Source organism: Schistocerca cancellata, chromosome 5 (genome assembly GCF_023864275.1).
Source record: "Schistocerca cancellata isolate TAMUIC-IGC-003103 chromosome 5, iqSchCanc2.1, whole genome shotgun sequence".
Taxonomy (NCBI): Eukaryota; Metazoa; Arthropoda; class Insecta; order Orthoptera; family Acrididae; genus Schistocerca; species Schistocerca cancellata.
The window spans coordinates 120,778,178-120,802,911 of record NC_064630.1 but is presented as its reverse complement, the minus strand read 5'-3'; the positions used below and the strand labels follow the sequence as shown (position 1 = coordinate 120,802,911).

Below are 24,734 nucleotides of genomic sequence, written 5' to 3'. Positions count from 1 at the left end.
AACCTACATCCTTCTGAATCTGCTTAGTGTATTCATCTCTTGGTCTCCCTCTACGATTTTTACCCTCCACACTGCCCTCCAATGCTAAATTTGTGATCCCTTGATGCCTCAAAACATGTCCTACCAACCGATCCCTTCTTCTAGTCAAGTTGTGGCACAAACTTCTCTTCTCCCCAATCCTGTTCAATACCTCCTCATTAGTTACGTGATCTACCCACCTTATCTTCAGCATTCTTCTGTAGCACCACATTTCCAAAGCTTCTATTCTCTTCTTGTCCAAACTAGTTATCGTCCATGTTTCACTTCCATACATGGCTACACTCCATACAAATACTTTCAGAAACGACTTCCTGACACTTAAATCTATACTCGATGTTAACAAATTCCTCTTCTTGAGAAACGCTTTCCTTGCCATTGCACCACGAATGAGCTATGCAAATTGGTCACAAATTGATATTTATGCAGCAAACGATGAAAAATGCAAAATTGGATGATGGCTCAAAGTGTGACACAGGTGCGCAGTTTCACCGCGCAGCTGGCAAGGACAGTAAACAGGGGACATGTCGAGGCCAGGGCAGAAAGACTCTGAGAATTTAATTCCGTGTACTCAGTTCGACAGTATATATGCCTCGCACATAGGCGCCTCAACACAGACGTCATAATATGTGAAGATGTGTGGTGGGCTCAAACAAGTCGGTCGGAGAAACCGGCGAATTGCTCGACATTTGAATAGGAGCGATTCCACTTTACGACGATGTTGGCAGGAAGGGTGGACCACGGCCAAACACAGCGTTAAGAAGAAAGCGGTCCACCTAGAGAGGCGACAGAACGCGAGGTCTGAGTAATCGTCAGAAAGGCACTCAGAGCTCCGGCACCATCATTCTCATCGGTCCGGCAAGCAACTGGTGCTTCAGTGACAAGGACCATTCATAGGCGGCTCGCAGAAAGGGGCCTTATCTCACGGGCCCCCAAGCGCCGATTACCGTTGACCTCTGCACACCATGGAAACCCAGTTCTAAGCAAAGAAGGGAAAGCAGAAAGGTGGAAGGAGTATATAGAGGGTATGTACAAGGGCAATGTACTTGAGGACAATATTATGGAAATAGAAGAGGATGTAGATGAAGATGAAATGGGAGATACGATACTGCGTGAAGAGTTTGACAGACCACTGAAAGACCTGAGTCGAAACAAGGCCCCGGGAGTAGACAACATTCCATTAGAATTACTGACGGCCTTGGGAGAGCCAGTCCTGACAAAACTCTACCATCTGGTGAGCAAGATGTATGAGACAGACGAAATACCCTCAGACTTCAAGAAGAATACAATAATTCCAATCCCAAAGAAAGCAGGTGTTGACAGATGTGAAAATTACCGAACTGTCAGTTTAATAAGTCACGGCTGCAAAATACTAACGCGAATTGTTTAGAGACGAATGGACAAACTGATAGAAGCCGACCTCGGCGAGGATCAGTTTGGATTCCGCAGAAATATGGGAACACATGAGGCAATACTGAGCCTACGACTTATTTTAGAAGCTAGATTAAGAAAAGGCAAACCTACGTTTCTAGCATTTGTAGACTTAGAGAAAGCTTTTGACAATGTTGACTGGAATACTCTCTTTCAAATTCTGAAGGTGGCAGGCGTAAAATACAGGGAGCGAAAGGCTATTTACAATTTGTACAGAAACAAGATGGTAGTTATAAGACTCGAGGGACATGAAAGGGAAGCAGTGGTTGGGAAGGGAGTGAGACAGGGTTGTAGCCTCTCCCCGATGTTATTCAATCTGTATATTGAGCAAGCAGTAAAGGAAACAAAAGAAATATTCGGAGTAGGTATTAAAATCCATGTAGAAGAAATAGAAACTCTGGGGTGCCGATGACATTGTAATTCTGTCAGAGAGAGCAAAGTACTTGGAAGAGCAGTTGATCGGAATGGACAGTGTCTTGAAAGCAGGATATTATGAACATCAACAAAAGCAAAACGAGGATAATGGAATTCAGTCGAATTAAGTCGGGTGATGCTGAGGGAATTAGATTAGGAAATGAGACACTTAAAGTAGTAAAGGAGTTTTTCTATGTGGGGAGCAAAATAACTGATGATGGTTGAAGTAGAGAGGATATAAATTGTAGACTGGCAATGGCAAGGAAAGCGTTTCTGAAGAAGTGAAATTTGTTTACATCGAGTATAGATTTAAGTGTCAGGATGTTTCTGAAAGTATTTGTATGGAGTGTAGCCATGTATGGAAGTGAAACATGGACGATAAATAGTTTGGACAAGAAGAGAATAGAAGCTTTCGAAATGTGGTGCTACAGAATATTGCTGAAGATTAGATGGGTAGTTCACATAACTAATGAGGAGGTATTGAATAGAATTGGGGAGAAGAGGAGCTTGTGTCACAACTTGACAAGAAGAAGGGACCGGTTGGTAGGAGATGTTCTGAGGCATCAAGGGATCACAAATTTAGCATTGGAGGGCCGCGTGGAGGGTAAAAATCGTAGAGGGAGACCAAGAGATGAATACACTAAGCAGATTCAGAAGGATGTAGGCTGCAGTACGTACTGGGAGATGAAGAAGCTTGCACAGGATAGAGTAGCATGGAGGGCTGTATCAAACCACTCTCAGGACTGAAGACCTCAACAACTGCACACCAGTAAGTCTTTGCAATGGTGACGGGCACATTCGACCTAGATTGTCACTGACTGGAGTACAACTGTCTTCAGTGAATAGTCCCGCTTCGAACTGAGCCCCGATGACCAGTGAAGACGTCACGGACAGCAGTGGGAGACCTAATAGCCACGAGTGATAGCCTGGGGTGCCATGTCGTTCCACAGCAGGTCCCTTTTGGTGTCATCCAGGCACCCTTGCAGCACAGCCTGGCGTCGATGATGGTATACACCTATGGGCTTACATTTCAGCAAGATAATGCCCGCCCGCACACGGCGAGAGTTTCGACTGCTTGTCTTCGTGTTTGCCAAACCCCACCTTGGCCAGCAAGGTCGCCGGATCTCTCCCCAGTTGAGAACGTTCGGAACTTTATGGGCAGGGCCTCTCAACCAATTCTAGACTTTGACGATCTAACGCTCAAATTGGACAGAATTTGGCACTGTGTCTCTCAGGACGACATCCTACAATTCTGTCAATCAGCGGAATGCCAGATAACTGCTTGCATAAGGGCCAGAGGTTCCACGTGCTGTTCAGTGGGTGACCTGCTTAGATGTGGACTTGTAATAGCTGCAGTGGCTGTCTCCCTAATCTTTCGCATATTGTTGTCTGCAATCAATCATTTAATAATATATTTGAAATTCGTTTATTATATTAATTAGTAGTATGTGTGGAATTTTGCAATTTTAGTCTGTAGATGCCATACGCTAAATAAATAAAAGGGCCAGAGGTGGACCAAACCTTTATTGACTTGCTCAGTTTGTGAAGCTCTTTCTCCTGGATCAATTATCCAACGTTTTTGAAATTGTAACCATTTGTTTGTCTGTACATCACATCTACAGTCCTATTCGAATAATTCCTTCGTCGTGCGTCGCTTTTTTATTTTTATTTTTTAGTGTATTAATGTGATGTGTCCCCCAAGCTTCCATTTTAGGGTTGCTGCTTTTTGTCGTGAACAATAACAATTCAGGGGAAACGTTTCTGAAAATTTTGGAATTAAAACTGGGGTGAGACAAGGTGATGGCCTCTCTGCATTACTTTCCAACTGCGTCTCTGAAAAAGTAATCCAAGACTGGCGGAATCTAAAATCAAAACTTAAAATTGGCGAACCAGTATTAGGACGGACTGCCTAGCTTTTGCATACGACCTGGCGGTTCTGTGTTAGGGCACTGAAATAGTATAGAAACAAATAGAAATTTTAAAGTCACAGCAGAAGGAATAGGGTACCAAATATAATTTGGAAAAAAAAATACATGTGTAACAACAATCTGGCACCCAAAATTCTAAAAACTCTAGACGGTGAAATCGAGAGAGTTTCTCACATCAATTATTTAGGCGAAACCATTCAGGAAACTGGTCTGTGAAAGGATGGGTACGAAAACCGTTTCAAAATCTGGAAACGGCTTTGAGACCTACAAGAGACATCCATAGAAAAAAATCCACTCAAAATACACCAAAACTGAGACAATTTCGTCTGTACTTGCATTCGTAACACCCATGCATCAAGTGATGTTAACGTGGACAAATGTTAACGTCAGCTGATGCAAGCATGTGATGAATGCGGGTTTTCTCAGTCATTTTCTGAAAGAAATTTCCGTTATTTGACTGAAAATTATTATTCATTTATTTCACACAACCATGCCTTCGGCTTCATAGCCATTCTCAAGTGACGTATATAAGTGATTTGTCATCCTTGAAAAGACGTATTTCTCGTCTTATAAACAAGTTGTCATGTTACACGATATGAGTACATACTGAAGATACATAATATAGGTGATATTGTGCATAGTGAATAACTTGTACAGGTCACTTGAGAATGGCTATAAATCCGAAAGTATAATTGTGTGAAATAAATGAATAATTATTTTCAGTCAACTGACGGAAATTTATTTGATAAAATGACGGAGAAAACCTCAGTTTCAAACTACGATTGTTAGTATACATGGCTCTGTTGCTGTTCATTAACTAGATTACTAACAGCACACCACATCGACACAACTCGTACTCTAAGTGAAAGCATTTACTGTAACTACAGAAACGATTTCAGCTTAAATTTAAAATTTGCCTCACTACCTGCCAGACATTTCAGGTTAATGTCAAGATGATCAGAGATTTTTGTGGCTCCGTATGGAAAATTATTGTAAACCACATACAGTTTTAACGTTAGGTAATGAAAACCGTATTTCCTTCTAGTGTTTTAGCTATGAACGACAAAGACCCCATCGATTTTGAGAGGTTATCCACGACAAATTTCATTAACGAATATTATTCTCGCTGATCGTTTTTTGAGTAATAACTAGTTTCTCAGTGATGAGTTATCCCATAGTACTCTGCAGAAGTGTGAGAAGTTTGCAGCCGTCCTCTAGCCACGATGATAGTCTTAGTCTAACGTTGAAAGTAAGAAACCACAGAGAACGATCGAAGTCTTATTTTCCAATTGGGCAAGAGGATAGTGCCAGCCTGGATTATGTGCAAATTCGATCCTTAAATAAAATGATACGTGTGAGAATGTAGAGAGAATTACAAGGGCCTGTTGATTCAAGCTGAATGGGAGCATGTAGATGACAAAATTTGGAAGAAAACATCTTCTACCACGAACGAAGTGTATGGCAAAGCACATTAGCAGGGATATACCCTTGTATTCCATTGGAACTACTGAAGGCCCTGGGAGAGCCAGTCCTGACAAAACTCTACCATCTGGTGAGCAAGATGTATGAAACAGGCGAAATACCCTCAGACTTCAAGAAGAATATAATAATTCCAATCCCAAAGAAAGCAGGTGTTGACAGATGTGAAAATTACCGGACAATCAGTTTAGTAAGTCACAGCTGCAAAATACTAACGCGAATCCTTTACAGACGAATGGAAAAACTAGTAGAAGCCGACCTCGGGGAAGATCAGTTTGGATTCCGTAGAAATACTGGAACACGTGAGCCAATACTGACCTTACGACTCATCTTAGACGAAAGATTAAGGAAAGGCAAACCTACGTTTCTAGCATTTGTAGACTTAGAGCAAGCTTTCGAAAATGTTGACTGGAATACTCTCTTTCAAATTCTAAAGGTGGCAGGGGTAAAATACAGGGAGCGAAAGGCTATTTACAATTTGTACAGAAACCAGATGGCAGTTATAAAAGCCGAGGGGCATGAAAGGGAGGCAGTGGTTGTGAAGGGCGTGAGACAGGGTTGTAGCCTCTCCCCGATGTTATTCAATCTGTATATTGAGCAAGCAATAAAGGAAACAAAAGAAAAATTCGGAATAGGTATTAAAATCCATGGAGAAGAAATAAAAACGTTGCGGTTCGCCGATTACATTGTAATTCTGTCAGAGACAGCAAAGGACTTGGAAGAGCAGTTGAACGGAATGGACAGTGTGCTGAAAGGAGGATATAAGATGAACATCAACAAAAGCAAAACGAGGATAATGGAATGTAGTGGAATTAAGTCGGGTGATGTTGAGGGTATTAGATTAGGAAATGAGACACTTAAAGTAGTAAAGGAGTTTTGCTATTTGGGGAGTAAAATAACTGATGATGGTCGAAGTAGAGAAGATATAAAATGTAGACTGGCAATGGCAAGGAAAGCGTTTCTGAAGAACAGAAATTTTTTTACGTCGAGTATAGATTTAAGTGTCAGGAAGTCATTTCTGAAAGTATTTGTATGGAGTGTAGCCATGTATGGAAGTGAAACATGGACGGTAAATAGTTTGGACAAGAAGAGAATAGAAGCTTTCGAAATGTGGTGCTACAGAAGAATGCTGAAGATTAGATGGGTAGGTCACATAACTAATGAGGAGGTGTTCAATAGGATTGGGGAGAAGAGAAGTTTGTGGCACAACTTGACTAGAAGAAGGGATCGGTTGGTAGGACATGTTCTGAGGCATCAAGGGATCACCAATTTAGTATTGGAGGGCAGCGTGGAGGGTAAAAATCGTAGAGGGAGACCAAGAGATGAATACACCAAGCAGATTCAGAAGGATGTAGGTTGCAGTAGGTACTGGGAGATGAAGAAGCTTGCACAGGATAGAGTAGCATGGAGAGCTGCATCAAACCAGTCTCAGGACTGAAGACCACAACAACAACAACCCTTGTCAGTCAGAACATTATGCCCGCCGACCTACTATCGATAAAAACCCGTCCAGGCGATGCAGCGTCACCTGGCGAGGAGTGTCTGCTAGTCAGACACACACACGGTGCATGTAGTACCAGTGAGCATGGCGTCCGTGCGTAGATTGGAACGAGTTTGACCGAGGGCAGAGTGTGATGGCCCGAAGGCCCGGCCCGAGCATTTCGGAAACTGCACGACTTGTCGGGTGTTCGAGTTGCGCTGTGGTGAGTGTCTTTAACACGTCGCGGAACCAAGGTGAAACCATACTCAGACGTCGTGGAGTTTGGCGGTCACCCCTCATTAAAGATGTCGGACGTCGTAGGCTAGGCAGACTGGTAAAACAGGACAGGCGGGGAACCGTGGCGGAACTAACATCAGACTTTAATGCTGGACAGAGTACGACTGTGTCTGAACACGCAGTGCACCGAACAGGTCTAACGACGGGCTTCAGCAGCCCACGACCCATGCATGTGCCAATGTTAAAACCACGACATCGGAAATTACGACTGGAATGGGCAAGTGACCATCGGCACTGGGCGTTGGCTCAGTGGCAGAATGTTGCGTGGTCTGATGATTCCCGATACCTTCTTCATCAAGCCAATGGGAGTCTGCGAATCCGCCATCTACCAGGGGTCCAGCTCCTTCACACCCGGAGACAATCTGGCGACGGCTCCATTATGCTCTGGGACACATTCACGTGGGCATCCATGGGTCGAGTGGAGCTTGTGCAAGACACCATGACGGCCAAGGAGTGTCGTAGACTGGTTTCAGACTACGTACACACCCTTCATGAGATTTATTTATTTATTTAGTTATTGTTCCGGGGGGACCACATTAAGGAGAAGTCCCCATGGTCATGGAACGAGTCAATACATGAAATTATAACACGATTGTAGAGGCAGATAAAATGAAATATAAGAAACATATTCACGCGACACGTCATTAGTTTAAATAAAGAAAATCAAGAATGTAACACTGGAATTTGCTTAATTTTTTAGCTCTTCCAGGAGCTCCTCGACAGAATAGAAGGAGTGAGCCATGAGGAAACTCTTCAGTTTAGACTTAAAAGCGTTTGGGCTACTGCTAAGATTTTCGAGTTCTTGTGGTAGCTTATTGAAAATGGATGCAGCAGAATACTGCACTCCTTTCTGCACAAGAGTCAAGGAAGTGCATTCCACATGCAGATTTGATTTCTGCCTAGTATTAACTGAGTGAAAGCTGCTAACTCTTGGGAATAAGCTAATATTGCTAACAGCAAACGACATTAAAGAAAATATATACTGTGAGGGCAATGTCAGAATTCCCAGACTATTGAATAGGGGTCGACAAGAGGTTCTAGAACTTACACCACACACAGCTCGAACAGCCCGTTTTTGAGCCAAAAATACCCTTTTTGAATCAGAAGAATTACCCCAAAAAATAATACCATATGACATAAGCGTATGAAAATATGCGAAGTAGACTACTTTTCGTGTTGAAACGTCACTTATTTCAGATAATGTTCTAATGGTAAATAAAGCGGCGTTTAGTTTCTGAACAAGATCCTGAACATGGGCTTTCCACAACAGCTTACTATCTATCCGTACGCCTAGGAACTAGAACTGTTCCGTCTCGCTTATAACATGCCCATTCTGTCTGATTAAAATATCAGTTCTCGTTGAATTGTGAGTTAGAAACTGTAAAAACTGAGTCTTACTGTGATTTAGCATCAAATTATTTTCCACAAGCCACAAACTTATTTCATGAACTACATTATTTGATAATGTTTCAATATTACACACAAGAACCTTCATGTTTCCCGACGGCATTTGTATTTTTTCAACAAGATATTGCGCTACATCACAAGGCCAGGAGCATGATAGAGCGGCTCGAGGGACACAGTGGCGAGTTCCAAATGATGTGCTGGCGCCTCAACTCGCCGAACTGAATCCGATCGGACACATCTGGGATGTGATTCGCGCGACCGCTACGGTCGCAGGTTCGAATCCTGCCTCGGGCATGGATGTGTGTGATGTCGTTAGGTTAGTTAGGTTTAAGTAGTTCTAAGTTCTAGGGGACTGATGACCTCAGAAGTTAAGTCCCATAGTGCTCAGAGCCATTTGAATTTTGGGATGTGATTAAACGTGTCGTTAGAGCTCATCGCCCCCTTCCCGGACCATATGGGAATTGTGTGTGTGTGTGTGTGTGTGTGTGTGTGTCTGTGTGTGTGTGTGTGTGTGTGTGTAGATGTGGTGCCAACTCCCTCCAGCGACCTACCAAGGCCTCAATACTTCCACACCACGACGCGTCGCCGCTGTTATCCGTGCCAAAGATCTGCTATTAGGAAGGTGGTCATAATGTTCTGGCTGATCAGCGTGAAGCGTTGATTACCTTACACCCCTACGCCCCTAACTACTCCAACATCGACAGAAAGTTAGTGGATGCAAACAGCAAAGAAATGAAGTTACTTTGTGGACACTCGTCTCATCTTCCATTCATTGTGAGGTAGCGACGTCGCAGCGGGAAATTTCCAAGTGAGCTATTTGGTACGCACGCTGCCTCCTTATCTGCAGTGCAAACATGCCATTGCCCGCTTACGCGGTCGGCCGACGTGAAGCGGCACATGAAGGCAATTCATGGAACGGGGGTCCTGTAAACACCACTGCTGTCGTGGCGAGATGGCGCGCCAGAAATCCCACACACGCCCACGTGAGGGCCATTCAGCTGATGCCTCCGTGACGTCGTACTCTGTAATGTGTTTTAAACTCTTCCCTCTTGCTGTACGAATTGTTCCACGACTGGAATCAACAGCATACCAAATTAGTTAATTCGGTGCACTGAAACTGTTACGACTCCTAATGAACGCGGCATGTTAATTTACTGGTGTTAGCTGAGTTGTCAGGGGACAGCTTCAAATGCTTGCCCTGGTGGTGGACTGACTGGGGAAGTCGCGCACCAAAGAAGAATTCGTGAACATAATATTGTTGGGATGCAGGATAACAGAGTGCTGAGGAATAACTGATTTCCACTACTTCACTCCGACAGCATTTACTTCAGTCGGCACTGCTGGCTAGTTTCTGTGCTTAGCATACTTCAGGCCGTCCGGAGTGGCCGAGCGGTTCTAGGCGCTACAGTCTGGCACCGCGCGACCGCTACGGTCGCAGGTTCGAATCCTGCCTCTGGGATGGATGTGTGTGGTGTCCTTAGGTTACGTAGGTTTAAGTAGTTCTAAGTTCTAGAGGATTGATGACCTGAGCAGTTAAGTCCCATAGTGCTCAGAGCCATTTGAACCATTTAGCATACTTCACGATTCTACGTTGCGTATAGTTTCACTGGGAAATCTGTTATTAGATTATAAGAGGGTCATTCAAAAATAAAACAAATTTGTCTGGGGAAAAAACTGTTAGTAGGAAAAGTTTGGTTGTTTTTCTATCTTTAAGTTGGCATCACTCGGATGAGCCCTTATCAGCTAATGTATCAACATTGTTTTGTTTATAACCTCAAAAATACATTTCAAGATGGCGACTCCGCTTGAAAAGTCCACTTTAGTGGACCTTACCGAGCGAACAACGTTCTGTTATTCGTTTTTTATTTGCTGAAGGCGAGAAACCAGTGAATATATACTGTAGAATGTCTAAAGTTTATGGTGAAGGTTGTATGAATCGTGCAAATTATTACATGTGGGTAGAGCAGTTCAAAACTGGTCGCGACTCAGTGGCTGACGAACACCGTTCTGGCCGGCCAGTTGCAATTTCAACTCCCTCACTTGAAAGTCGAATTGATGACATTTACATGCCCTCCGCCGTGTGACTGTGGAAATGATAGTTGATAAGGTTAAAGTTAGTACTGGCACAGTTCATAACATTATCTATAATAAGCTGAAGTACTTAAAAACATGGTCACGATGGGTCCCAAAGGAGTTGACGCGGCTACACAAAGAAACAAGGTTGAGCACAGAGCTAAAGGAACGTTATGAAAGAGCAGGTGAGCACTTCCTCAACAGAATTTTAACTTGCGATGAAACTTGGGTTCACTATTATGAGCCAGAATCAAAAAGACAAAGCATGGAGTGGAAGCACACCAACAAACCTGTCAAGAAAAAATTCAGAACCCAAGCACCAGCAGGTTAAGTCATGTTGACGGTATTTAGGGATGCTGAAGGTCCAGTTTTTTGTGATTATCTCGAAGAGCAGCGTACAGTGAACAGCCAGTACTACTCGGATTTGCTTTTAAACAAAGTGAAACCAGCAGTGAGACAGAGACGTCTTGGATCTCAGATACGTGGTGTGATTCTCCAACAAGATAACGCACGTCCTCATATTGCTCAACTAACCCGTGAAACCATCGATAAAATGGGCTGGGAAGTACTGCTTCATCACCCTTACAGTCCTGATTTAGCATCCAGTGGTTTCCATTCGTTTGGTACACTGAAGAGGTTCCAGGACAACGAGGAAGTGAAAAAGTTCGTGGGAAATTGGTTCAAACATCAAGATAAGAGTTCTTTGCAGCCGGAATAAAAAGGCTCGTATTACTGTAATACTCTTTTCAACAACCTTACCGAGCGAGGTGCCACAGTGGTTAGTACACTGGAGTTGCATTCGGGAGGACGACGGTTGAAAACCGCGTCCGGCCATAATACTTTAGGCATTCCGTGATTTTCCTAGATCGCTTTAGGCTAATACCGGGATGGTTCCTTTGAAAACGCACAGCCGATTTCCTTCCCCATCCTTGCCTCATCCCATACGGGTACGTTTAGTCAATCAACTAACCATCAACAAATTTCGCATAGCGTAAAAAAAAATCTAAGCTCTTTGTGGAAACTGGATGAAGAATTGCAGACTGATGAAAAGCCCTCAAACAAAACGGAAACATGAAGGCAGATGCTAAAAGGATTAAAATCGACGACAAATGACGAGTTATCAACAAGCGAATGAGTTCGAACGGGGCAGAATGATCGGTCTCTGGGAAATAGGTTTGCGACTCTCTGACTTTCCCGCTCGCACAGGTCAAACTTTATAATGCAGATGTGTGGAACTAGTGCATACAACTAAAGCAAACAACAGGTACTGCATAGCACCGAGTGATCACAGCACACCATATTTATCGTCTTGCTCGCATGACCGTAACGTCAGCGTCCGGAGTGGTCTTTAGTGGCTACCTTTTCAATTAAATATTGATTTCCCGTGACTCTTGCACAGAGCCGAGCATTCTCGAAGTGTGGCGGACGATCCGACTAGTGTGACGTCACAATTTCGTTGCAGGGCCCGTATATCTGGTTGCCCCCGCTGTGTACGTGTCTATGTCATCATGGTTGGACTAGTGTGGTATGCATTCCATTATTTAAATTTCCCCTGTGCAGGAATCGAATACTTCTCAGGCTGCAGTGGGTACGTGGAAGCAGTTATTGATGTCCTTTGGTGGCTAGATGTAGTGTTTTCAAGGACATTCATCATATTCTATACAGATGGATGTATAGTTGAGGGGTATATCGGAAAAATAACAGTGCGTCGGTTGGATCATAATCGACAAATCATTGGCCGTCGCCTCCTGCTTACTGTCAATATGGGTAATCGAAAATTCACATTTCAAAAACATATGTACTGACTAGGGCAATATTAACTGAAGCCGATGGCGGCTCGTAGCCCCACACTCGCAGTTATCTCGTATGCGAAACACTGTCTACTGGGACGTTTTTGCTACTATTATTGTAAACTTTCACCCGTATCAGTTTTCGCTATTAATTGTGATACATCCTGAAGAAAAATGGTTCAAATGGCTCTGAGCACTATGGGACTCAACATCCATGGTCATCAGTCCCCTAGAACGTAGAACTACGTAAACCTAACTAACCTAAGGACATCACACAACACCCAGTCATCACGAGGCAGAGAAAATCCCTGACCCCGCCGGGAATCGAACCCGGGCGTGGGAAGCGAAAACGCTACCGCACCACCACGAGCTGTGGACATCCTGTAGAATCATGCACATAATACTGTAAATGTTAAAGTATGTATGTAAAATGTCTTTCTCAGAAGCTGAAGAGATTGTGTGAGTATTTACGTAAATTATCTTTCTCAGAGGTTGAAGAGTGGCTGTTAGACCGTCGCCAGCACAACAGCAATAGGGGGTGTGTAAATAACTGGTAAAGAGAGGTAGATTGCGCTGCTGTTCGGGTCTTGAGCATTAGAGAAAGGATACCTGTTAATATTTCGTTCTTATTGGACAATTTTATCAGGCCGTAATATTGTGAGGTATTCTAATAAGAAGTTGAAAGTTCCGAACTTACAGTAAGTAACTCGCCCCTTCGCATTGTCTCACTTGTAAAAAACAATTTTATTAAATTATCTTCCTTTAGGGGAGTGGAATGCGCTACCCGACTGTGATATAACTTTCAAAATGGTAAAGAGCAAATGCCAGTCGTCGTTTCCGGTCTAGCTTTATTATAGCAGATCCAGATTTCGGTTAGTAACTAGCCAATATCAATACCAAAAATACAAGAAGTACATAGGTAGAGTATTGTATACAAAAATTACAACTCATGACGTAACCTAGATCGCTTGTACATTGAAGTACATATCAGTATTTCGGAGGTGGTATATATGCCCTAGTACGTCTACACCTGTTGTTCAAGCTCTTGTCACAGTTCATTAAAGACTGTTGAGTAACCAATGCAGAGAGAACACATCGGTTGGCTGCCTGGCGCCCTCCATATGTAATACATAACCTTATACTAAAGCAACTAAGGTCTCTAATAAAATTTCAAAATGTGCATAGGAATAAAATAAAATACAAGGAAAATTATTGACGTTGCTGTACTGACTTATTGCCACATTTGCAGTTAACATTAGACGATACAAACAAATGCTAGATTCACTCCTTGTGAGCCAATGTATTTGTTAGTCTTTAAAACCAAACGCAAAATCAGTTTCACAAAACTTACAAACGGCTTGGAGGCAAATGATGTATGCTGCGATTGTTGGAATTGATTTGAATATTTTTTCTTTTATGCTTTTTGTAATCATTGGGACGAGGTCTGTGGCTCCTAAAACTTATCAAATAGTTCATAGATGGCGCCTAATATCACCAAGCCAGATCGTTAATGTGATCTGCCAATCCGTGACGAATGTAGAGAGTATTATCTCCGTGCCACTTCATACATCTATTTTTTTATAAATGCTATAAAAATACAAATAGAATAGTGAATTTTTGTTTTCATTTTTATCGTATCTTGAGTGGTTCCGCAGACAGATGAAGTGAACGACATGGGTGCTTCAGTCTAAATATTGAGATAACTGCTGTTACTACAGTTTAGTTATTTTTTTAAAAAAATGGCTCTGAGCACTATGGGACTTAACTTCTGATGTCATCAGCCCCTTAGAACTTAGAACTTCTTAAACCTAACTAACCTACGGACATCACACACATCCATGCCCGAGGCAGGATTCGAACCTGCGACCGTAGCGGTCGCGCGGTTCCCGACTGTAGCGCCTAGAACCGCTCGGCCACCCCGGCCGGCTCAGTTATTTTTGCCGATTTATATGCCGCTCACGTGCAAAAGAGTAGCATGTGCTTTTTTTTATATATAAAATGAACTATGTTGATACCTTGTAAACTGCTAAGAGCTGAGTTGTCATCAGGATATGTCTTGTGAATGGGTTACGTTGCGCGTATCTAATTCATTAATAAACGAATAAATAGGTACAGAGAGAGAGAGGGGGGGGGAGGGAGGAGGAGGAGGAGGAGAAGTTGCAGGAGAGAAAGTGAAAGTGAATATTACGTAAGGGAAAAAGAATTAAAAAGTTCATAAGTTCATATTAACGTATGACCGGAAATGGACAGTCAGTCGGCAATAAAGCAATCAGCGCTGGTACATTACATTAAACATTTCATGGTATTAATTTACTGCTGGCCGGTGTGGCCGTGCGGTTCTATGCGCTTCAGTCTGGAACCGTGACCGCTACGGTCGCAGGTTCGAATCCTGCCTCGGGCATGGATGTGTGTGATGTCCTTAAGTTAGTTAGGTTTAAGTAGTTCTAAGTTCTAGGGGACTGATGACCACAGATGTTAAGTTCCATAGCGCTCAGAGCCATTTGAACCATTTTATTAATTTATTGATGCAGTGGATTTTCCTTCACAAGAGAAATTTTTTCGCAGATTTTTCCAACAGCCACCACTATGATGGGATTTCTATTGCCAATACTCTTCGCCGATAAAGCGTAGCTACTTTGGCATGGATAGCACCACAGACTTGCACATTCTTCAACTGAAAGTTACTGAAAATTCTCGGGGAAAGGGTTAAACGTCGTAGCAACAACGGTTTGACATCAATGCTTGGACATGATTTATTGGCAACTATCTACTTATACAATTTTTTTTTTGCCACGACGCCTTAATAAACATGGTACGTGCAATCTCTGCACAACACCCTTTTTTTCTTTTCTGCATGAGAATATGCCCTTCGAAATACAACAAATAATGTGTCTGATACGTGATGGACTATCAGCCCATTTAGGTACCATTCTCTGTAAGCACCTCGACGTTGTCTTACCCAGGAGATGGACAGGACGTATAGACCCTTGTGTCCGGTCACCTCCGAGCAAAGTCGAGCTCTCAAGCTCGCTTTACACCTACCCCTTGATTTTACTTGTGCTGCATGTGAAAAATGTATATGCTGAACCATTTGCTGACCTGCAGATACTTGAATAACGTGTCCGTAATGTAGAATGTGACGCTATTGGGCTACAGCTTCAAACATTCGAAAGCATGACAAATGAACACTTGCACTGAATCCCATGATAGTCGACGGACGCCGATGGCATGCAGCCCAGGTGGGGGGGGGGGGGGGGGGGGGTGAATGGGGGTGAAATCGCTATGAAGGCTGTGAAATGCAGTGCACGCCGAGACAGTCAGTGGTGGCGGCTTCAGATGCCAAGATGGCTGCTGCAGAGGCAATCCTGCGCCATATCATCAACAGCGCTTTGATAGTAACCAGAAGCAGCAGCGACGCGGAGAAGAATCGCCTACGTCGAGAGTTGCAGATGACGAATGCAGGCGCTAGGTGACTGCTTAAGCGCCTACGCAGCGAGATGAGGCGGCAGTTGAGAAGCGTAAGGAGCAGAAGTGAAAGACAAGCACTTGTAGCAAGACGCCCAGTCCCTGTGGACTTGAGACAGATAAGACATCCTGAGTGGGGCTTTGCAACGGGGAGACACGGCCAAGTCTAACATGGCGGCATCACATCGAGGAACTGAGGGAAATACGCACTGCTAACCTGGCATCCCCACTTCCACAGATCGTTGAACGTGTTCTGTACAAGAAGTTGCTGCGTCCTGTTCTGGAACTGTCGTCTGGGGAATTGCAGACGACACACAAATCGATCACCTACGCACGGTGAAAAATCGAGCTCCCAAAATCGCTTTGCACCTACCTCGGGATTTCCCGACGGCGGAATTCCATCAATTAGACGGAATACTTCTCTTCCGAAAGAGTTGCACACTGGTGACTTCTACGCGAAATGTAAGACTTTACAGAATCAGCAAATCCGCAACCTGAGCACCAGAGTGCATCGCCACAACGCAACCAGGTGACCACACCTACTGACAGAATAACACTTTCTTTGAAACATACTAATGTTTTTCGCTTGTTTCGTACCGATACCAGGAGATCCAAAGAAGACGAAGACAACTTAGAAATGGACATCGAACTGCGGTGTTTAAGGCACATTGGGATCATGATTTGTTGTGGATGTAGAATTGTATTCGCTGCTATAGCTACGCGTCCCGGTAGAGAGACAGGTTATCCACTCCAAAAATGACAAGATGGTCACGAGCCCTGGAGCTGGAATGTGGGGAAGCTCCGACAGGGTGCTTTGCCGCTGCCTCGGAAAACGGTAATTACATTTTAAAAAAATTAGAACATAAAGCCAGTTTTGTTTAATATTTGTGATGCTCGAAATACACTCCTGGAAATTGAAATAAGAACACCGTGAATTCATTGTCCCAGGAAGGGGAAACTTTATTGACACATTCCTGGGGTCAGATACATCACATGATCACACTGACAGAACCACAGGCACATAGACACAGGCAATAGAGCAAGCACAATGTCGGCACTAGTACAGTGTATATCCACCTTTCGCAGCAATGCAGGCTGCTATTCTCCCATGGAGACGATCGTAGAGATGCTGGATGTAGTCCTGTGGAACGGCTTGCCATGCCATTTCCACCTGGCGCCTCAGTTGGACCAGCGTTCGTGCTGGACGTGCAGACCGCGTGAGACGACGCTTCATCCAGTCCCAAACATGCTCAATGGGGGACAGATCCGGAGATCTTGCTGGCCAGGGTAGTTGACTTACACCTTCTAGAGCACGTTGGGTGGCACGGGATACATGCGGACGTGCATTGTCCTGTTGGAACAGCAAGTTCCCTTGCCGGTCTAGGAATGGTAGAACGATGGGTTCGATGACGGTTTGGATGTACCGTGCACTATTCAGTGTCCCCTCGACGATCACCAGTGGTGTACGGCCAGTGTAAGAGATCGCTCCCCACACCATGATGCCGGGTGTTGGCCCTGTGTGCCTCGGTCGTATGCAGTCCTGATTGTGGCGCTCACCCGCACGGCGCCAAACACCCATACGACCATCATTGGCACCAAGGCAGAAGCGACTCTCATCGCTGAAGACGACACGTCTCCATTCGTCCCTCCATTCACGCCTGTCGCGACACCACTGGAGGCGGGCTGCACGATGTTGGGGCGTGAGCGGAAGACGGCCTAACGGTGTGCGGGACCGTAGCCCAGCTTCATGGAGACGGTTGCGAATGGTCCTCACCGATACCCCAGGAGCAACAGTGTCCCTAATTTGCTGGGAAGTGGCGGTGCGGTCCCCTACGGCACTGCGTAGGATCCTACGGTCTTGGCGTGCATCCGTGCGTCGCTGCGGTCCGGTCACAGGTCGACGGGCACGTGCACCTTCCGCCGACCACTGGCGACAACATCGATGTACTGTGGAGACCTCACGCCCCACGTGTTGAGCAATTCGGCGGTACGTCCACCCGGCCTCCCGCATGCCCACTATACGCCCTCGTTCAAAGTCCGTCAACTGCACATACGGTTCACGTCCACGCTGTCGCGGCATGCTACCAGTGTTAAAGACTGCGATGGAGCTCCGTATGCCACGGCAAACTAGCTGACACTGACGGCGGCGGTGCACAAATGCTGCGCAGCTAGCGCCATTCGACGGCCAACACCGCGGTTCCTGGTGTGTCCGCTGTGCCGTGCGTGTGATCATTGCTTGTACAGCCCTCTCGCAGTGTCCGGAGCAAGTATGGTGGGTCTGACACACCGGTGTCGATGTGTTCTTTTTTCCATTTCCAGGAGTGTAGAATTGTTGCGCCGCAAATACTTAATTTACTACACACGTCTACGTAAAACTGAGACACCTTCCACAGTTAATGCAAGAGGGCATGGAAGCGAGTTAGGGTCAGTCCATGCTGGCCAGGCAAAGTTACATCAGAGCCTGCCTGCGTCAAGATGGTTACCGCGTACTACGGTCAGGCAGAGGGACCAATGGCATAACAGCAGTGATGCAGCAGGACAGAGCCGCTGCAGCGTAGGGGACCTGATTGCTTCATATCCGAGCTATGGTCGTCTTATGGAAGAAACCTATGCTTCAGTAAAATAGGGACAGCCCAGGCCCATATAAACACTCCTCATTTATAGTTAGAGGGATGGTAGTCTAGCAGCCGTCAGCTCCGAGGGGGGACCTACAATGGTCTACGAATCTGAGGGACTGCATGGATCAACCAGTCTCCACCTCTGGACTCCGCCGCTACTAGCTGCGGCCTTGTCGCTTGCGCTGAGATCAGTATTGTGGACTTTAGCAACCTCCAGCCGATGGGCTGCCTGATGGCGTACAGTTAGAGCCAAGGGCGATGCAGCTGCTCAGCCACCATTGCTCGTGCAGGCACTTTCCTTGCTCCACACCTTTGCTTGCGTGGACATACGCTGCTGCTGTGAGGTGTCTCATCCACACTGGGAACATCGCACGATTCTAAGCACTGTGTACACCCCACCCCGCGCAGCCAGGCTGCTCCTAGTCTGCACCGGGTGCCGCCCCTGCTGTGGTCAGCGTCCTTGCCAAGTCGCTGCCGTCGTCACGGCACTCCACCAGCGCCTCGTCGCTGCTGACGGCTGCACCTCTTCGCAGGCCCCTGGTGGCCTACCGCTTACGTCCAGGGGACTTTGCCCTCTGCAAGTATCATAACGATTGTTTTAATTTACGAGCAATAAATGACTGTTTCAACAATGGTGTTTTCTTGATTTGTTGGACAACTACCAGGCATCCACTCACTGCTCCAATGCTACCCTACCCAGGATGCTGAACTACTGTACTGGCCTTCTGATCTCTGCCAATCCAATTCCACCACCCACCATGGAGGCCTGCCACCCTGGTCTCTATAGAGCTATCAGACCTCGTGTTCATTATACTGATTTATGAACTAAATGAGAAACCTGGTGCTGTCAATGAATTTGTTTATTCCAGTCTTCTATGACTCCATCTCCTCCTTCCAACTCTCTCTACACATTTCTTCCTCCATCCTCTCTCTGCCCATCTCCCCTGGCCTGTTCATCCCCACTCTCTTTATATTTACTTTTCTCCCATTCTGTCATCCACTCCTTCCACCTCTTTCCATCTCCTCGTTCCACCTCTAATGCTATCTCTTCCTCCTATTCTATCAATCTTCTCCTCCCCTGTCTCTGTCCATCTCCTCCTCCTACTTGTGCCTATCTTCTCCTCCCCTCTTGCTATCTGTCCATTGGCTCGTCCTGTCTCATTATCAGACCCCAACAGGAGTCTTACACTACAGTATTTCTTTCCAGGTTGTAACTAGTATGTGTATCAGGGATTTAGGATCATTGCTCTCATGGCGTTATTCAATATGCACATGTTAAATATATTTTACACATATTTAACCAGTTTCACGTGTATTTGTACACATATAACACCTGTATGTCTAGCGAATTTCGCCCTGCAGGTTCACTTTCACTCAGCTTAATGTTTATGACGTAGTATCTCCTGAACTATGTGCTGTACAATGACATAATTTTGCAGGTACATCCCCCTACCTGCGAAATGTGTTGTGAATAGAATTATTAATAAAAAAGTAATGAATTAAAACGTCTGCTTGATGTGGTATTTTCACTGTATGAACAACGAAAATGTAGTAAGCGACTAACATTTTTCCTTTCTCCATTTCGTAGGGGTCGTCGGCAAGTAGTAGTTTCGTAAAGGTTTGAAATTGAAGAAGTTTCGTAAAGGTTTGAAATTATGTGTACAGTTCGTTGCAAGTCTCCGAGTGCTCTCATTCTCAAATCATGGATAACTAAATACGGGTATTCTCGCCTCATGGGCTATACTGCCGTTTCACCCCAATCCCCAACGCTTTGATAGATTGGTAGTTATTACCCCCACAGTTATTCTTTCCAGGCAATGAATGATACGTGTATCAAGTTTGGTTGAAATCAGGCCAGTGGTTTAGGAGGAGATGTGGAACATACATACACATGCACATCCATTTTTATAATTTGTATGGACGTGGATATGGATGTATAGGTCTCGATTGACTCTCGTGAAGGGACGACTGGGCCTAGCGAAAAGAATTCCACCAGGAACAACGACATAACTTTAGGGATATGAGTACACAGTACTCGTCTTCAACAACCATTGTAACACCAAGACTGATAGAATTTAGTCTCCCAATTTAGCCTGCATAGCCCTCCATATGCAACTTCCTACGGCGTATAAGAGACAGCTTATAGTGTTAGCATATTTAAATGCAGTAATATATCACAGCAGAAAGATTCCATATGTCCATCTTCTACAGTCGAGGAGACCAGGAATATTTGAAGGAACAATCGCAGGGTTCAGCCTTCGCCGAATACCAGGAGCAGAGGAATTTCCATTAACAAGATGGCGGACATCGCATGGCAGTTATCCTTTGTACCGTGGAAGAAATTAATACTTGTAATGCTCCACTACTTACTGCTTGGTCCCGGACTCGCCGTCAGTTTCCGGATACACAGGGTGTCTCTCCTAAAAGTGATCAGGCGCATTTCCTCTGGTGCTTCAGATGCAATTTCGTTTTTGTATTGTGTAGCTGGAGTCATCCCAAACAAACAGTGCTCATCACGTCTTTCATGCGACGCCCATTGTCTATAGAAATCACTGGTTTGTCTCCCTTTACAAACAATATGACATTTAAAGTGGAATTTTACGTGCCCATTTGACAGAGCTGTCCCAGATTAGGGTAGTGTGATGTTTGTTTTCTTGATATGTACTCTCATGTTCAGAAAAACAGGAAACCTTGAACGACTGGAGATGAGACGTTCATATTCACGGGACATGTTCATTAGTATGTTCTGCAGAAATGATTAGCATTTAAGTCACCTCGGTTCAGCATGTGTCCTGCTGCCTAGTACGCAGAGGTCAAGAGCCCTGATATCTTGTTCCATGCGTGACAGCATCGACGCGTATAAGGCACGAATGGGGTCCTGTGGTATAGCCATCCATGCTGCATTCACCTGGTTCCAGATTTCATCTGTGGTGGTTGGCATTGGGTCACACTGCTGCACCTGTCGTTTCACCATACCCCACACATTTTCTATTAGCGAAAAGTTCAGTGATCTGGCGGGCCATGGCAAAAGTTTGATATTCTGTGACATCAAGAAGGTTGTTCGTGCAACAACATGTGGTCGCGCATTGTGTTGCTGAAAAATGGCGTCTGGCGTGCTCTGCAGAAAGAGTATGGCTACAGGTCGCAGGATGTCATTCACGCAGATCCCACTGGTCACGCACCAATTGTGATTTGTGGTTGCGACCAATAGCACCGCACACCATAAGGCCTTGAGTTAGCGCTGTGTGCCTTGTACGAATGCAATCACAGTGACGCCGCTCCCCCTGTCCGGGGCGAACCAAAATTCGGCCATCATTTTCAAATAAATAAATAAATAAAACCTGGATTCGTCCGAAAACACTATCTGATGCAATTCCTGACCCCTTCTACGTCGTTCCATACACCATTGCCGTCTAACTCGTTTCTGTACATTCGTCAAAGATAGACGGAGAAATGGACGATGCGCACGTAATCCGTGCCGTAACAAACGGCGACGAACAGTCACCCTTAACAGTATATAATATGTTACACTGTTGCGCCAGAGCCGAGGATGAGGTAGATCTGTCCTGCAATGCCATTCGGATGTGGTATCGATCTTACTGAGGGGGGGTGGGGGGGGGGTGGTCTGGCCCGGGTGGTGCGACCTGATCCACCTCTTTGAGTTACACTGCCTTCCGAAGACCATTCTGCACACACCCTTTACACTGCCGAAACATTTCGTCCCACACGAGCAGCAATTTCCCGGATGGGTGCATCAGATTGTCTCATGCCAATAATGCACCCTCTCTCAAATTCATTGATTTGACAGTACAGTTCTGCGAGGTATCTTGCATGTCTGCTCGAGTTACACTGATCCATTACCTTCGGCTTATAGCGACAACGAGAGCCACATGTACTGCCCTGGCCCGCGCTGACAGTTACTGCAAAGATGTAGCGCTGCTGAGCTGCTGCTGGACTGCTGTTTATTCTTCGTGTTTTACAGTCCCGGTTAATACATATCGAGGAAACCAATATCAAACTAGGCTAATTTTCGAGCGCTTTATCGAATGTCGACATAAAATTCCGATTTAAAAATACACATACCAAAAAAACTTTTGCATCACCTCAGTTCTGCGAGTTGTGGAAACTGTACAGAAAATTGGAATAGAGATCAACGTAAACATCATTTCCGCCCTTTTTATTGCTCATGAAAACCACACGTTGCATGTTGTACCACCATACAGCGAGACCTTCACAGGTGTTGGTCCAGACTGCTGTACACACCGGTACCTCTAACACCCAGTAGCACGTCCTCTTGCACTCATGCATGCCTATATTCGTCGTGGCATACTATCCACAAGTTCATCAAGGCACTGTTGGTCCAAAAAAATGGTTCAAATGGCTCTGAGCACTATGGGACTTAACATCTATGGTCATCAGTCCCCTACAACTTAGAACAACTTAAACCTAACTAACCTAAGGACATCACACAACACCCAGTCATCACGAGGCAGAGAAAATCCCTGACCCCGCCGGGAATCGAGAAGCGGGAAGCGAGAACGCTACCGAACGACCACGCTGCGAACTGTTGGTCCAGATTGTCCCACTCCTCAACGGCGATTCGGCGTAGATGCCTCAGAGTGATTGGTGGCTGACGTCGTCCATAAACAGCCCTTTTCATTCTACCCCAAGCATGTTCGATACGGTTCATGTCTGGAGAACATGCTGGCCACTACAGTCGAGCGATGTCGTTATCCTGAAGGAAGTCATTGACATGATGTTCACGATGGTGGCGCGAATTGTCGTCCATTGTCGTCTCCCAATATGCTTCTGATATGGTTGCACTATCGGACGGAGCATAGCATTCACGTAGCGTACAGCCGTTACGGTGCCTTCCATGACCACTAGTGGCGTACGTCGGCCCACATAATGTCACCCCAAAAGAGTAGGGAAACTCCACCTTGCTGCAACTCTGGACAATGTGTCTAAGGCGTTCAGCCTGAGAGGGTTGCCTGCAAACACATCTCCGACGATTATCTGGTTGAAGGCATATGCAACACTCATCGGTGAAGAGAACGTGATGCCAGTCCTGAGCGGTCCATTCGGCATGTTGTTGGGCCCATATGTACCGCGCTGCATGGTGTCGTGGTTGCAAAGATGGACCTCGCCATGGACGTCGGGAGTGAAGTTGTGCATCATGCAGCCTATTGCGCACAGTTTGAGTCGTAACACGACGTCCCGTGGCTGCACGAAAAGCATTATTCAACATGGTGGCGTTGCTGTCAGGGTTCCTCCTAGCCATAATCCGTAGGTAGCGGTCATCCACTGCAGTAGTAGCCCTTGGGCGGCTTGAGCGAGGCATGTTATCGACAGTTACTGTCTCTCTGTATCTCCTCAATGTCCGAACAATATCGCTTTGGTTCATTCCGAGACGCCTGGACACTTCCCTTGTTGAGAGCCCTTCCTGCCACAAAGTAACAATGCGGACACGATCGAACCTAGGTATTGACCGTCTAGGCATGGTTGAACTACAGACAACACGAGCCGTGTGCCTCCTTCCTGGTTGAATGACTGGAACTGATCGGCTGTCGGACCCCCTCCGTCTAATAGGCGGTGCTAATGCATGGTTGTTTACATCTTTGGGAGGGGTTTAGTGGCATCTGTGAACAGTCAAAGGGACCGTGTCTGTGATACAATATCTAGAGTCAACGTCCATCTTCGGGAGTTCTGGGAACCGGGGTGATGCAAAACTTATTTTGATGTGTATAATTTTGTTTGTAATGGGAAACAAATGGTTGGTTTCTGTTGACACCGGGCGTCTCACGAAAGATCTGACGAGCAGTAATTGTTCTGGCTGTCTCTAGCTACACAGTGCAAACACAAAATTGCAGATTTCTGCTAGGAAAAAAAAAAAAATTGCGCCAGACGACTGTTTAAGAGAAATATGAATTATTTTGTTCCTTTTCCTCTCGGGAAGTTTGTCCCTTTGGTTAATAGTCACCCTGTATAGGGGAACAGACTTAAGAGCAAGAATGGCAAGTGTACCTGCTGCTGCTGCTGCGGCCTGGCGGCGGTGACGTAGGGCACAGTGCTGTTGTGGCCGTGGTTGGGCGCCCACTGGGTGAGCGGAGTCAGCACCAGCTGCTGCTTGGCGGCCGCCGGGGCAGCTTCCGCGGGCCGCGGCACGTAGCCCCTACTCGTCCCGTTGTCGTTGAGGTTGTGGGCGGCCGACGGTGTCTTCAGTTCTGCCACAGCCACCAGCTCGTTGTTGGCGCCCATCTGGGTGTACCTGCAACCAGACAGCGCGGGTCAGTGAACCTCCAGCACTCGCTTCGTA

General features: G+C 45.6%; 1 protein-coding gene across 1 annotated transcript in view; it reads right to left on the bottom strand.

Annotated features, from left to right (window-relative positions):
* Positions 1 to 24,734, bottom strand: part of LOC126188389 (cytokine receptor-like) — a 296,079-nt gene that overhangs the window by 2,545 nt on the left and 268,800 nt on the right. The window contains exon 4 of the mRNA XM_049929989.1: positions 24,443 to 24,686. Within this exon, the coding sequence (XP_049785946.1) occupies positions 24,443 to 24,686 (244 nt within the window). The remainder of the gene's footprint in view (positions 1 to 24,442; positions 24,687 to 24,734) is intronic.